Source organism: Pristis pectinata, chromosome 2 (assembly GCF_009764475.1).
Source record: "Pristis pectinata isolate sPriPec2 chromosome 2, sPriPec2.1.pri, whole genome shotgun sequence".
NCBI classification, from domain to species: Eukaryota; Metazoa; Chordata; class Chondrichthyes; order Rhinopristiformes; family Pristidae; genus Pristis; species Pristis pectinata.
In genome coordinates this window covers 30130292-30147303 of record NC_067406.1, presented here as the reverse complement: position 1 = coordinate 30147303, position 17012 = coordinate 30130292, and the positions used below count along the sequence as shown (strand labels likewise).

The 17012-nt window shown below is 38.8% G+C and overlaps 1 protein-coding gene across 4 annotated transcripts in view; it reads right to left on the bottom strand.

Moving 5' to 3' along the window:
• The window catches only part of LOC127567567 (WD repeat-containing protein 7), a 499658-nt gene that overhangs the window by 446792 nt on the left and 35854 nt on the right, over nt 1-17012 (bottom strand). For all 4 annotated transcript variants that reach the window (XM_052010610.1, XM_052010607.1, XM_052010608.1 and 1 more), the window contains exons 5-10: nt 16584-16662; nt 10791-10965; nt 9306-9382; nt 7525-7644; nt 5578-5723; nt 2622-2724 (exon numbers count right to left, since the gene is read on the bottom strand). In XM_052010610.1, coding sequence (XP_051866570.1) covers nt 2622-2724; nt 5578-5723; nt 7525-7644; nt 9306-9382; nt 10791-10965; nt 16584-16662 — 700 coding nt within the window. The remainder of the gene's footprint in view (nt 1-2621; nt 2725-5577; nt 5724-7524; nt 7645-9305; nt 9383-10790; nt 10966-16583; nt 16663-17012) is intronic.

The following is a 17012-nucleotide window of genomic DNA, read 5'->3' as shown; positions in this document are numbered from 1 at the left end:
GCTGAGAACTGATAAGAGGAATATACTGGAAAATCACTGGTCCAGATGGGACACATTCTTAGTTGCTGAGGGAAGTGAGGATGAAGATTGCAAAAAGGCTTACCATAATCTTCCAAACTTCCCAACACGTTGGCAAGGTGCCAGAAGACTGAAAAATGGCAAATGTGACCCACTCAGTCAAAAAGAAAGTCTAAGAACCTCTACCTTTTTTTTTGACAATATATTGATAATATAGACGTGGATGTGGAGGGTAAAATTCCCATATGCATAGATGACTCAAAACTAGAAAGTGTGGTAAATGAGGAAGATTGCAATAATGCACAAGTGGACACAAAGAAGTCAGGAGAATGAGACTTCATGTGGAGAAGTACAAGTAATATAGTTTGGCAGAAAGAATGAGAAGAGACAACACAGATTAAATGATGCAGTTTTAAAGGGTACACAGAAACAGAGATCAGATTATTAGGGTACAAACCCTTACAAGTGGCAAGATACACTAATAGAAGATAAGAAAGGCATATGGGATACTGGGTTTCACAAAAAAGGGTATAAAATAAAGGATATCATTTTGAACTTTTATGAAACACTGGTTCAGGTAGAACAGGAGATGAGTGTCTATTTCCACTTTAGGAATGATATAAAAATCCCAGAGGGTGTTAAAAAGATTTACAAGGATGTTTTCACAAATGGCAAATTTGAGACACAAGGCTAGAATGGAAGAGGCAAGGATGTTATAAAAGAAGGAAAGCAGATTGAGAAGAGACTTAGTTTGAAGTGTTCAAGATCCTGATGGGTTTAGGTAAGGTAAAGAGACAAAAGTTGTTCCCATCGGCACATAGAATTTAGAGTATTTAAAGAGGAACACAGAACAGTACAGCACAGAACAGGCCCTTCGGCCCACAATGTTGTGCCGACAAAGCTATTCCCTCCTGTCTACAGAATGCCCATATCCCTCCATTTCCCTCTCATTCATGTGCCCTTCCAAGCCCTTCTTGAAAGCCCCCAATGAGTTTGCTTCCACCACCCTATCAGGCAATACATTCAGGCATTCACCACTCTCTCAGTAAAAAAAAAACAGACCCCTCATGTCTGTTCTGAACTTACCCCCACTCACGTTAAATGCATGCCCTCTGGTACTGGATCGCTCAATAATGGGAAAAAGATATTGCTTGTCCACCTTATCTATGCCCCTCATAATTTTATACAGCTCCAACAGATCACCCCCCAGCCTCCGCCGCTCCAGAGAAAAGTGCCCAAGTTTGTCCAGCCTCCCCTGATAGCACATGCCCTCTACTCCAGGCAGCAACCTAGTAAACCTCCTCTGCACCCTCTCCAAAGCCTTGACATCCTTCCCATAGTGAGGTGACCAGAATTGCATGCAATACTCTAAATGTGGCTTAACCAGAGTTCTTTCAAAATGCATCATAACTTCTTGACTCCTATTGATACCTCAATTAATAAATGCAAGCATTCCATAAGCCTTCTTAACCACCCTGTCTACCTGCGTAGCCACTTTCAATGAGCCACATGGTCAATGACCAGAGCACAAGGATGTAAAATGATGTGCAAAAGGTAGCAGGTATGTGATTTTTTTTGTTTTAGATAGAAGTTGCTTATGACTTGGAACTCAATGTGTGCAAGATGGGTGGAAATTGTCAATCAAGGTTTCCAAAAGAGAACTGGATCACCAATTGAAACAAAATAATTTGCAGAGCTTTGGAGGAAAGAACAGGTGAATGGGACTGACAGAAATTTCTCAACAAAGAGCCAACACAAATAAGATGGGCCAAATGGCCTTCTGTTGTATCTTTACAATGGATTATAAAATACCTAGTGTTAAAAACATAAAACTGACAACCAAAACATAAGCAAGACTATGCCAAAGAATTTGTTATGTTTCCTCCCTGATTCCCCTCATCCCTAATTCAAAGTTTTTTCCATTGGTATATTGTCACTAAGCGAAGGCATGGTGCCAACTTCATGACCAATAGGCAGGAGATACAACTGAAGTAAAAATAAAACAGGCAACTTTTATACAAAACATCTCATTACATGAAAACAAAACTTCCAAAATCTAACCATTCTAAATAAGCAAATTTGACAGATTCAAATCAACAAGGGCCAGTTCATAAGGTTAAATAATAGAAAATTAACTTCTTTCAAGCTATTACTGAAAGTAAGGGCTTTGCAAAGCAGGAGTAACAGGTCATTACAAAGAACTGTCCAACTATTTAAATTGGGCACATTCCAGAATATACCTGCATAAAGTACAATTCATTTAAAATAATCCAGCAATGGTACAGATCATGTTTGGAAGGCAGCCTACATTTGGAAACTGGACTCAAATCTAGCCAAGGCTGATAATATGAAAGCCTCCTCTCACTTAAACCTGGAAGATCCTTATTAAATCCACAATGCAATAACTTAACATTGATAAGATGTCAAAAGAAGAGAACAGGAACCTTAATTGTCAATCAAGTTCAGGTCAAAACTGGAAACATTCCCTCTACAGCACGTATGACCTTTATAAATGCACTGAAAAATCAAGGAAACTGAAATATTGCACAAAATAAATAATTTACTTACTTAAATCTATTTGTTGAATAAAAAGTATTACTTACAGATTTATCCTTCCTGTCAGAAACATTATACAGTAGAGGTGGAATGGAATTTTCAATTGCTTTGCCAACATTGCTGCGGAATGATTCACTGGCTGGTAAACAGCTATTGAGGAAGAAAAGCAAAGTATTTTTATTTCTTATGCATGACCACAATGCATTGTACAATTTCTCAATCCAATACACTTTACTACAAGGTAGGTAAAAACACAACATAATTTATGGAAATTTCTAATATTAAAAGGATAATAGCTGAATCTACATTCTAGTATATTTTCAGCAATAAGTACAAAACTGCTTTAACGTGAGAACCCACATGATGGTAATATTTTCAAAGGTTATTGCACTAATATCAAATGCAGGGGCATATTAGATCCGAATGCAAACACAGTGATGATATATCTATTGTAATGGTATAATAAATTACAATTATAATATTGTAGTATTTGTATACTATTGTAATTTGTACAATAGCCAAGAAATGACATTCCAAATTTAAAATTATACATCATTAAATCCCATTCATTTGATATAACCCCTGTGTGGCTACTCTTAGTGAATCAGGGAATGTGTGAAAATTACTGATTAACAATGCCACAGTAAGGCAAACTCCATTTTTATCATAAAATTCTCAGATTTTTCTATGTTCTTCTGTGAAAACTGTCATTAATTGACTTTTAATAATCTATTTATTCTTTATCTATCACCGTCCTTAATGCCAAGAACATGCAGTCAGATCCTATGCATGAACTAGACACTTGGTATTGATCAGATCTGAATTGGGGAAATGTGGTGCAGCTGCAACATGATAGGTGGATTGATGATAGAAGTCATGTTTCATTAGCGAAAGAGAGAAACAGTGGTTTTGATATGACCAGGATTGTTAAGAGGCTTTGGTTGACCATGGAACCATTATGGTAGTTCAAAATAATCACAAAAGGACTGCTCAAATTTGACAGAATTGCAATCCATTGTTCTTGCAACATAATGCAAGAATAAGTATGTACTTCACAAAATTGTGGCAATCAAGCACAAGTTTTGCTGTAACATATGAAATGTTATTGATTCCCTTTATATCAGTTGGAAACAGGCAGTGCATGAAAGCATCAGCACTGTATGGTCAGCATTAGTTTAGACTAAGGGACCTCCACAAACATTAAGTCTGTCATTTTGTCATAGAGTCCTGAACTTGTACTTCTGACTCCACCTTTGTCTTAGGCACACACAGACAAAGGAATTCTATTAACATTATATGCAATACCACCCTAATTAACGCTATGCCACCTACAGCTGGTATGTTATAGCACTCTTTGTCCTCCAATCCGAACACTCAGAGGTATATACCCTAGTACTTTTAACAGAGACATCCTCACAGTTTGAATGTTACTTTGCCAAATACTTGGCACGAATTCCTGTCCTCTGCTGGTGATCTTGAAGCAATGAATGGCCCACAGTTCAGTGAAGGGAAGTCACTTGTCAGTGCTGACGTTGAACAAGCTGAAGCAAATAATGCGGTGGCTTGGTATTGAGATGTAGGGCTCAGGCCTGCATCCTGGTTGGCACATTGAATGCGAGCCATTGCAGGGACATGAGCCACATGCATCACTCTTATCACACATCCCTGTTGAACCTGAAGCTTCTAACCATATCTCTGGGCAAGGAAGAGACATGAAGCCAAACAAAGAAAGGGGAAAGGAGCAGTCCTACATCCAAGTACCAGAGGTCACATGACTCGCCCCAACCTTCTCAAAAATCAGCCCTTGCAGCTGAGTTCTCCACGCTGAGCCTTGAGCGATTCATTGCAGGAATTCATTGCCACATTCTCAACTCAGCAGCGTGCAGCAGCAGGAAGGGCAGGGATCCTTGCCAAAGTCCCAGAACAGGACTGCAGAAGGCAAGGGTTTGCAATGCATTCCTGGAAAAAATGGAGGAGGGAAGGGATTCCTGCCAGTTTCCCAGCATGGCAACAACGTCAGTAATGCATCAATGCATAATGCTTGTGGCGCTCTTATCCCTGGGAACACATTCTAGGTGCCATGTGAGATACCATTATGCTATCATAACATGGTATCAAAGCTTTCAAAATTTAAATTTCATTTGTCATTCAAAATCACTCATAGGAACTCAAATTAACACGTTGAAGCACAGTTTCACTAATTCACGAAAACGTTTCTAAGTTTAACATTGATATCTTCTGTCAATATAACAGGTGATGCACAGGAGCTAACTTGAATCATGTTAATTTATTTCCTTCCCTCTTTAACCTGAGTGAATGTATTTTCCACTATGTCATAAATTAGAATACTAATATTTTCCACACATCAGTATAATACTCGCTGACCAATGGGTCAAATGTGGGCAGATGGGTCTAGCTCGCCGAGCAACACAGTCGGCATGGACTGGTTGGGCCAAAGGGCCTGTTTCCATGCCGTATGACTCTAAGATAAGATAAGATAAGATAAAGATATCTTTATTAGTCACATGTACATCAAAACACAGAGTGAAATGCTTCTTTTGCATAGAGTGTTCAGGGGACAGCCCACAAGTGCTGCAACACTTCTGGTGCCAACATAGCATGCCCACAACTTCCTAACCCGTACGTCTTTGGAATGTGGGAGGAAACCGGAGCACCCAGAGGAAGACTCAGGGAGACTGTATGACTCTAACTGACAATTATAGGCACAAGCAGAGAGATGCATGTCAAAATTTAATAGGTACAAATTCATCTTTGGTCATTTGTGCTGAACAAGCAACAGATTAACGGCTGCACACATAGGTAACTAGAAGAAAACTCTGGAAACAGAGCATAATGCACAGTTGCTAAGATATTATGTGCTTTGTGGAGCAGCAGAGAATGAATTTCTATCCTAATATTGAATAGGAAATGAAATAGCAACAAAGATCACCTGTTGCTTAATACTGTTACTGTTTAAAAAAGTTTAAAATTTATGACAAATACCTTGAAGGTAGTTGGTAGATAAAGCTACTCCCATTTTCAGTCCAAATAACAACCTTATCAGCATCTACAAATTCACCCCCAGTCCACGACTGGTCACTCTCACTGGATACTGAGCATAACAAGGAAAAGTCTCCAGCATCAAATACCTGGAAGGTATAGTGAAGAAATTTAATGACATAGTTGAGATATGTTATCACCCTTTAAGAGCCAATTCTAGTGAATGGATGAAGATTTAAACTAAATTTGTGTCAACTAATTTTAACCAGAATCTTATTAAAAGTACCAAATAAATTATCTTGTGTCAGGTATAGGTCAGTTGTTGGCAACCTTGCCCCTCAAGGGATAAGGTTATAGATTCAAGTCCTGCTCTATGTTGGCATCCAAATGAAATAGTGAAGGAGTGCTGTTCTCAAGATAAAACATTAATCTGAAACTCTTTCTGGTTACTCTGGTTGACACAAATGACATGATGGCACCATTTCAAAAAGGAGTTATCCAGTATTTCTCTCTTAACTAAAATCACCGAAGTGGATATCTTACCACATTTTTGATCAAGCATACTTGAGTGTAAATTAGGTGTCATATTTTAAACAAGAAATTGATAAAGACAGGGAAGGCAGAATAGGAGAGTAAACTGGGAAAAATATAAAATAGGTCTCAACAGCACTTATTGGTATGTAAAAAGGAAGACTAGTGAGGACAAAAGTGAATCCTTACACACAGAGACAGAAGTTAGAATGGCAAATAATGAAATGGCAGAGAAATTAAAACATAATCTTCATGGAAAATAGAAAAAAAGAGTTCCCAGAAATACAACAGAATGAGGAACTAAGGAAATTAGTATGTTTTTAAAATAAAATATACTAGAGATTTTCTTGAGACTGAAGGCCAATCATTCACAACTGTCTGATGATCAGCAACCCAGAGTTTTCAAAGGAGATAGCTATGGAGTTAGTGAATGTATTGGTTATCATCTTCTATAGTTCTGGGATTTATGAAAAGAAACTGTTTGACTATTAGTGGATTTCTTGGAGATGTGCCCAGTAGAATAGGTAAGGGGGAAAACAATGGATGTGGTTGGTGCAGATTTTCAGGAAGCTTTCTATAAGGCCCCACATAGGAGGCTGGTATTAGTATCAATTGAGAATAGGTTAACAGACAAAACATAAATAGAGGCTCACTCTTAGGCTGGCAGCCTGTGAAGAAAGGGGTACCACAGGGAGTTTGGGCCCCAGATATTCACATTCTATATCAATGGTTTGGCTGAGAGGACCAAAGTCATATTCCCTAGATTGCTGATGATACAAAATTAAACTCCTGCTACTAATTCTTCTGACAGTGAAGAGGATGTAAAGTGGCTTCAGAGGGATATGGACAAGCTAATTGATCTGGCAAGAATATGGCGAATGGAAGCTAATATGGAAAAATGCGAGATCATCAATTTCAGTGCAAAAGCAAATAAAGCAGAGTATTTGTGAAATAGCAGCAGATTGCAAAAGTCTGGCAATCAAAGAGAGTTTCATAAGGCTATTATAAAAAGTTGGTGGAAAGCAAAAATGGAGACCGGAAAGCATAATTAAAAATAAGAGCCATTGAGGTCTTGAAACCATGGAAAAGTAGAAATTGAAGGGAAGTTTCACAGCTGAATTTCAGAGAATAGCATTTGAGGTGGCTGACCAGGATGAAAGGAATAAGGATTATTTAAGAGAACAGCTGTCAGAATTTGCTTGGATAGTATGGTTTGAAGCCGCAAAAAAAATGGAAACACAAGGGCATTAGAGGCAGAAAATAGATGAAAACTATTCAAAGGGAATGGCATCTTGTACTATGCAAAATTTCAGAAGTAACCTTGGATGTAGACTTAATGAGATTTGTATTTAAAATTTGATCTCAAAACTTCTTATTTTCAAATCATAAAGATCACAGCTATGCCACAAAACACCTTACCCTCCAATATTTGGAGCAAACCACCAGTAGTGATCGCTGTGTATATGTGCAAAATGAAATGCTTTGACAATTCAAACAGTAAATGGGTTTGGATTCCTCTTCAAAGACTGGTTCAGTATCCTATAAATTAAAATTAGAAAAAACATTTTTGCACTAATCACTGTCTACAATTAATTTAGAAATAATTCATTGCAAACTAACTATAAATAATATCAAGGAAAGGCAAGAATGATCAATAACCAAAGCTAAGACAACAACAACAAAAAAAAAACAGAAAAAGTGTTAACAATTGGACAGGAAAGAGAGCATATAGGAAATTTAATACCAGATTTAAATCAACCTGAACAACCATTTATGCCTATTGAATTCTTCTCAACATCCTTATGCCCTCTGATTTTGTCAGCTTCATTCACTTCACAGCACTTTTGCCTAGCTTGAAATACTGTGGGTTCAAAGCCTGCTTAGGACTTCAGCGTGTAACTAGTGTTGAGATTTCAGTGTTGTCTGAGGGAGTGGTGCATTCTCAACTTTTAGATTAGAAAGTATATCAATCTGCAACTGGCTGCTCAAATAGATACCATGCAGAAAGCACCCCTAGAGTTCAAGCTAACATTTCTCTCAACCAACATAATTTAAAATCAATTAAAGAATACTGTAGGTGAGATCTTGGCTACTACATTTGAAATAAACTGCTGCAGATACAAACGATAGTGTATACATATCTATGCCACTGCTAGGTGAAGTTGTCTTCAATTGCCACTTATGGCAACATAGACCACATGCGAATGATACAAGTTTGGAAAAAAAATTAAACAATCTAACCTTCACCACTCAGGTTTCTCGCACCCATCTCTTCCTAAAGATTAAACCACAATAGGAAATCATTTCTCACAATTTACTTTCTCAAACTCCTCTGCAATTTTTAATACTTCTGTCAGAAATCATCTTAATCAATTGTAAAGAACACAATGCTACCTATTCGGTTTTCCAATCAGACCTACAGCTTTGTATCCCTGACATCATTCAAGTAAATTCATGCCAAATCAATGGAAAAGGGACCACTTCTTCCTGGTTCTTTTGCCAATTATCTTATATTTGTGCTCTCTATGGTTACTCATCTGTCACAGGAAAATGTTTCTCTTCATTTACCTCATCGAAATTTCCACATTTTGCACTTCTTTATCAAATCTCACTTTAACCTCTGCTCAAAGCAGACAACCCTAGCTTCTATGCAGCATGAAATTCCTAATCCCTGGTATCAATTTTATTTTTATAAGAAATATACCATGATAAGATTACCAGGTTAGAGGGTCTGACCTTGAACCATTCAGTTAGCTCACGAGGCTGGAGACCAAAATCAAACTTTAATTTTAATTGCATGCAAATATCAAAACAACAGCATACAACAAGCATTGGCAGATCAAGGTCCAAGCAACCTTGTGGGTAAGCCATCAAGGAAAAGCTGTATACAAAATACAAAAAATACAATGCACTGAATAAAAGCAATCAGTGACTCTCATATAAAACATATAATTGAAAACTCAAAAATGATTAATTATGAATGAGCTTAAGGTTAGGAAACAGAAAATTAACAGTCTGGACGATGTGCTATTCAGAAATCAGTTGGAACCATGAAGGCTCGAAGTACATTGACTTTACAGTACCTCATGATAGCTGCGAGCCATGCTGGTATAGATTCAGGGTGAAACTTCTGATCCAAATGGAACTTGATAACTATGTTAGTTTACAAGACTACTCCATCAAAATCCTTGAAATCATACCTGCATTCGACTGATTTCAGCAGTAATAATCCACACCTTTAAGATTCCAGTTACTGAAACTCCAATCACTGTGTCCTCTGAAAATATAAAAAAACAAAATGCCAATTATTTAAGTGGTATACAATCATCAAATTCGTAATGAGAACAATAGCATTGTGATATGATTGGGCTAACAACTGAGGGCCACATTCATTCATGAATTTGAATCCTTACTACCTCAATTTTGCATGTCACTAAATGTATCCATCCATCTTGAAGGCAAGGGTTCAATAAGCAATCCACTGACACAAACCATGGCTCTTAATAAATTGCTTTCATATAAAAACATAAAATAGAGATTGCACAGCAATATTGTAAAATTTCCTTGCATCCCTCCAACCAAATTATACATTTAAGTCTTGCTCTTCCAAATTAAAACTTATTTTCCAGTCAATTTAATCCAAGTTAACCGACCACCACTTCCACTATTGTAGATAACTTGACCGGAATCATACCAGAGTTGGCCTGCACCTCAAGAACACACCACAATGCGACCTGAACTTAACTCGTGGCCAGATCGCTCCAAATATTCAAGGTTTCCTGTCACAGATGATCTGCAGAGAGGTCCATGAGTAGGCTCAGGTGGAAGATCCTGAGGCACCACCCTGATAGCCTTTCGATAGCTCATCCTGACAAAAGCCTTTACAAGTGTTTCTACACTAAAGCGAAATGAAAAACTTAACCTCAACTTACCTTTGCAATAAAGGTCAGCAACCCTTTCAGATGAATGAGGGACAACAGATAAAGCTGTGGTGCCAGATAAGAAATTTATCCAGCCTCAGCTCAGGTTGATCAGGAACCCTCTCAGGAATCAGTGGTGTCTCCAGAGGAGAGCGGCATGTTCTGTCATTCAGTGTGCAGGTGCACAAGTTATGAATGGGCACAACTGTGAGCAGCACCTTGCCAGCAGAGCTCTTTCAAACCACGAGTACATTTCAGGCCTATATGTTGACAGACCTTCTCTGCTATTTCTATGTCAAAGAATTCTCTGGACCTCAGGTCAAGTGTGTGCATGGACAAATACATTTCCTAATTTAATTGATCAACACTAGGTGTCCCATTAACAGGTAAGAAAGAGAACCTGTTTTGGGATAATACCCAATACGCCTCCCCAAAAATTTAAAAGCAACAGAAAATTGCATAAATAAACAAATTTGCAGATGGCCTATCTTGCTTTGATGGCTAAAAAAAACCTTCAAATTAACTAACAGATATTGAAATCAGGTAAATCAAAAAAATGTAGTGTTTAGTGTGCAAGAAGTATCATAAATTTAGCAACCAGAGCAAGCATCTTTGCAATGTGAAACTCAAGAATAGATCATCCTTATTGAGATAATTCAAAATCAACAGCAACAGAAAAAAAACTGTAATCAAAATTTAAATTTTTACTTTTAATCATATGAAGACAATACATATATGGACTGGGGAAAAAAATGAATTCCTCACCTTGTGTTCTCAGTGAACGTATAATGCTCAGTGAACTAATCCAATCAGGAGAAATCTTGGAGACCAAAGAATAAAGGACCTCCAGACTTGTGGCATCAACAACAAGAATTTCTGGATAATGTCCATAACAAAGCAGTCTTCCTTCACGTTGAGTTCCAACATTGAACTGATAAAACTTTTTTTTAAAACATACAAACATATTAGTAAAGTTTAAACTAATATTCCCGCCTCTATGTTTTTAATAACTCTACCAATGCCTTCATATGTTAATCCTATTCCAATTAGCATACAACTCTGTATGAAGTTATATAACTAGTTTTACACTCTCTGCAATACCCAGGCACAGACCCAACCATCCTCTCTGAATGTGGCACTTATCAACCTTTGATACAACTGACTGTGCCATCTTCTTCTAATATATCTTATCCAATGCCCAACTTACCTCTGCTTATTCCAATCTTAGCTATCTGATCACAGTGATGCAACTGAAGTTTGTTTGTTTTCACGCCAATACCTCTGGAGTAGATAAAAGAGCTATTCAGCCCAAATCTGTTCTGCTAGTTAATTTGATCTGTTACCTTAACTCCCTTTGCCAACATTTCTTTTAAGACCTGCTAAACAAAAAAGTGTTTTAATCTTAAATTTGAACATTATGATTAACCATTAAGTCACAGCCTTTTTGGAAGTAAGTTTCATTTCTCTACATTTCAAAAATAATTTTCATCTTCCTTCTCAAATACTTCCAAGATTTTGCCCTTTCTTACGTGTATAACTACAATTCTCCATGAACAGAGTTCCTTCAGTTCTGGATTTTGCGCATTGACCATGACTTCTGTACCACTATTCACAGTCATGGTTTCAGATGTGTGGATTCTAATTTCTGAAATTCACATCTCAAATTTCTCAAATGTTCTTTCTCCTCACATCCCCCCCACCACTTTAAGTGTGCCCTGTCAAAACGCACCTCTAACCAATCTGCTCATGAGATATCCCATTTTCAGTTGTGTTATGGAGACAACACATGACTGTGAGGGATCTTTTCAAATGATGGGGAATGTTTTCCAACATACAAGTGCAAGTACAAGTAGCTGTTATGGTAGTCTCTGTACTTTAAGTATGCCCTCTTAGACCGTAAGACACAGGAGCAGAATTAGGCCATTTGGCCCATCGAGTCTGCTCTGCCATTCGATCATGGCTGATTTATTTTTCCCTCTCAACCCCATTCTCCTGCCTTCTCCCTGTAACCTTTGACAGCCTTACTAATCAAGAACCTATCAACCTCCGCTTTATATAACCAATGACTTGGTCTCCACAGCCGTCTTGCAGCAATGAATTCCACAGATTCACCACCCTCTGGCTAAAGGATTTCCTCCTCATCTCTGTTCTAAGGGACATCCTTCTATTCTGAGGTTGTGCCCTCTGGTCCTAGACTCTCCCACTACTGGAAACATCCTCTCCAAGTCCACTCTAATCCTGCACTAGGACTCCAAAGTCCCTTTGTGCCTCTGATTTCTGAATTCTCTTCTCGTGTTGAAAATAGTCCATGCCTTTATTTCTTCTACTGAAGTGCATCACCATACACTTACCTACACTATATTCCATCTGCCACTTCTTTGCCCATTGTCCCAACCTGTCCAAGTCCTTCATTAGACTCCTTGCTTCCTCAACACTACCTGCCCCTCCATCTATCTTTGTTTCATCCGCAAACATGGCCATGAAGCTATCAATTCCGTCATCCAGATCATTAATACATAACGTGAAAAGTAGCAGACCCAACACCAACCCCTGCGGAACACCACTAGGAAAGGCCCCCTTTATTCCCACTCTTTGCCTTCTGCCAGTCAGCCAATCTACCCATGTTAATACCTTTCCTGTAATACCATGGGTTCCTATCCTGTTTAGCAGCCTCATGTGCGAAACCTTGTCAAAGGCCTTATAAAAATCCAAGTAACCAACATCCACTGACTCTCCTTTGTCTATCCTGCTTGTTACTTCCTCAAATAATTCCAACAGATTTGTCAGGCAAGATTTCCCCTAAAGGAAACCATGCTGACTTTGGCTTATTTTATCATGCGCTTCCAAGTACCCCAAAACCTCATCCTTAATAATGGACTCTAATATCTTACCAGCCACTGAAGTCAGGCTAACTGACCTAAAATTTCCTGTCTTTTGCCTCATTCCGTTCTTAAAGAGTGAAGTGACATTTGCGATTTTCCAGTCCTCCCGAACCATTCCTAAATCTAGTGATTCTTGAAAGATTACTACTAATGCCCCCACAATCCCTTCTGTTACCTCTTTCAGAACCATGGGATGTAGTCCATCTGGTCCAGGTGACTTATCTACCTTCAGCTCTTTCAGCTTCCCAAGCATCTTCTCCATAGTAATAGCGACTACACTCACTTCTGCCTCCTGACTCTCTCAAATTTCTGGCATGTTGATGGTGTCTTCCACGGAGAAGACTGACACAAAATACTTATTCAGTTCATCCACCACGTATTTATTCCCCATTACTACCTCTCCAGCATCATTTTCCAGTGGTCCGATGTCCACTCGTGCCTCTATTTTACTCTTTATAAATTTGAAAAAACTTTTGGTATACTCTTATATATCATTGGCTAGCTTCCCGTCATATTTCATTTCTTCTCCCCTTAACTGCTGTTTTAGTTGCCGGTTGGTTTTTAAAAGCTTCCCAATCTTCTAGCTTCCCACTAATTTTTGCAATATTGTTTGCCCTCTCTTTTGATTTTATGCTGTGTTTGACTCCCTTGTCAGCCATGATTGCATCATCCTCCCTTCAGAATGCTTCTTTTTTGGGATGAATTGATCCTACATCTTCCGAATTACTCCCAGAAACTCCTGCCATTGCTGTTCTACCCTCATCCCTGCTAGGGTCTCCTTCCAATCAACTTTGGCCAGCTCCTCTCTCATGCCTCTGTAGTTACCTTTACTCAACTGTAATACCATTACATCAGATTTTAACTTCTCCATCTCAAACTGCAGGGTGAATTCTATCATATTATTATCACTGCCTCCTAAGGGTTCCTTTACCTTAAGTTCCCTAATTAAATCTGGTTCATTACACAACACCAAATCCAGAATCACCTTTTCCCTAGTGGGCTCAACCACAAGCTGCTCTAAAAAGCCATCTCATAGGCATTCTACAAATTCATTCTCTTGGAATCCAATACCAACCTGATTTTTCCCAATCTACCTGTATATTGAAATCCCCCATGACCACCGTAACAGTGCCCTTTTTACATGCCTTTTCTATCTCCTGTTGTAATTTGTACCCCACATCCTGGCTACTATTCAGAGGCCTGTATGTAATTCCCATCATGGTCTTTTTACCTTTGCAGTTTAACTCTACCCACAAGGATTCTACATCTTCTGATCCCATGTCACTTCCAGCTAAGGATTTGATTTCATTTTTACCAACAGAGCCACCCCACCCCCTCTGCCCACCTGCCTCTTTTTGATAGGATGTGTATCCTTGGATGTTTAGTTCTTAGTTGTGATCTTTCGACCACGACTCTGTGACGCCCACAACATCATACCTGCCAATTTCTAAATGCGCTATAAGCTCATCTACATTATTTCGTATGCTGCATGCATTCAAATATAACACCTTCAGTCCTGCATTCACCACCTTTCTTCTCAAATTTGTCTCCACGTTGCCTGAAGTTAAATTCTTATCCCTTTCTAAACTTTCTGTCTTGTTCTTTATTCTGAAGATTTCAGTAAAGTAACCTCTCCTGCACTCTCCTTCCTTTTTACTTTATCCATACTTTTCCAATCTGTTGAACCCACCCCTCTACTATTTGGTTTAAAGCCCTATCCACAGCCCTAGTAATGCGATTCACCAGGATCCTGATCCCAGCATGGTTCAGGTGAAGCCTGTCCCATCGAAACAGCTCCCTCCTTCCCCTATACTGGGGCCAATGTCCCATGAACTCAAGCCCACTTCTCCCACATCAATCTTTGAGCCATGCATTTAATTCTCTGATCTTATTGACCCTGTGCCAATTTGCACATGGCTCAGGTAGCAATCCAGAGATTATTACCTTTTTGGTTCTGCTTTTTAATTTAGTCCCAAGCTGCTCAAATTCCCTCAGCAAAACCCCTTTCCTTGTTCTACCTACATCATTGGTACCCACATGGACCATGGCAACTAGATCTTTTCCCTCCCATTCCAAATTTCTCTGCAGGTCAGATGAGATGTCCTGAACCTGGGTACCTGGCAGGCAACACAGCTTTCGAGACTCTCGATCCCCCTGACTATACTATCCCCAATCACAGCTACATTTTTCTTCTCTCCCCCTCTTGAATGGCCCCCTGAACCATAGTGCCATGCTTCAGTTGCTCATCCTTGCTACAGGCCCCACTCTCATCCACACAGGGAGCAAAAATCTCAGACCTGTTGGACAAGCTCAAGGGCTGAGGCTCCTCCAGCACTACCTCTTGGATCCCCCCCCATCTACCTTAATTGCAGTCACACTCTCTTGTCCCTAACTACAGACTGAATTTGAAGTAGTTAATTTAATGGGTGTGACTGTCTCCTGAAACACAGCGTCCAGATAATTCTCCCTCTCCCTGATGCGTCGCAATGTTTGAAGCTCAGATTCCAGGTCATCAACCTTGAGACCGAGTTCCTCGAGCAACCAACACTTGCTGCAGATGTGGTCACCAGGAACCACAATGGGGTCCACCAGCTCCTATGTCATGCAGCTGCAACACCATCACCTGATCCTGCATCCCTACTTTATTTAATTGTAATTTAGTGTCTTTTTGTTTAACTACTATTAAAAAAAACTTACTTGTTCTTACCTGCTACTCACCTGTGCCTCCTCACCAAAGACTCTTAAGGCAAAGTCTCAGATTCCCACTCCTACACTGGTCCACTCTTACAACGGCTGCTCTTGTTCTGAAGCTGCTCACTGAAAACAATTGTTTCTCAATGCTCTTCACCTCCTCCTTATTCATAAGCTGCCCTTTGGCAAAATGATTCACACTATTGAGACTAGTTTTCACATGTACACTGATGGCACAATTCTACTTCTTCATCAACTCCCTTATTCCCCTCCACCATTTCCATTCTTTCAGACTGGTTTGTCCTGTGTCAAGTCTTGGTTATAATTCAAATTCTGCCAGTTAAATATAAGGAACAGAAGAAATGGACTTGGATCTCTATCATTCATTCCATAACCACACAATAAAACTATTGATTGCCTCAGATTAAACCGGATTGCACACCTTCAGTGTTCATTTGACCACCTCCTCCCCTTACCCTGCTGTTCCCTCAGAACTACCAAATCCATATCCTTCTGATTTGTTGTTGAATGAGTCTGCTTGTCAGTCAAAGCTCAACTAGTCAGCTTTTTCAACATTGCACTAACCTGGCTTCCCAGCTTGAACTTCTCCCACCTTATCCACATGTACCCTATAACATGAATCCCACTTTCTTATGTGCATAAAATTACATTGAATTTTTAAACATTCAAAGCATTTACAATAGTAGCATATCTTCATATGATTATTAACAAATACTCAGATGATCTATGTAAACATTGTTAAATTATGTACAAATAATATAACAAATTAATAATTGGTCAACATCCCCAAGCAATTTATGTGCCTTGCTCCCTAATTTGAAACCAGAATAATACAAATGCTTTTGCATCATAAGAGGCCAATTGGCATTTCACAACAACAATAAATTGGACACAGTTTCTTCACATTCAAGATTTCTTTTAAGTAAATGTTTGCCAGAATCCCAGCAATTTCAACATTACTCACTTGTATGCCAGTATGCGTGCATGCCAATTTAGTAAATTCTATACATCGTCCATCATTCACATCCCAAAGACACATCTCTCTGCAAGAAATATTTTTTGTATGAACAATGTGATATTAACGGGATGTTATTAATTTAATTAAACATAGTTTAGCATGAGTAGAACAAATATGAATGCAACAGGGTTGCACAGAATGTTATTTATCCTAGCTGCCTAAGGCTGGGAAAGCAAAGTTCAATGCAACAATGGGAGTTTCTTTTTGAGACTACAAAATCATTTCGGTTCCAAGATGGCAACTAATCCACATGTACATATTTGTGGCAAGGATTGTGCTCTACACTATATTGGTAAATAAGGTTCGTGTATACCATCAGGATAAATGCAGATAGTGATATCCATGAGTCTGCAACATTGATTTGCATTAGTGAGC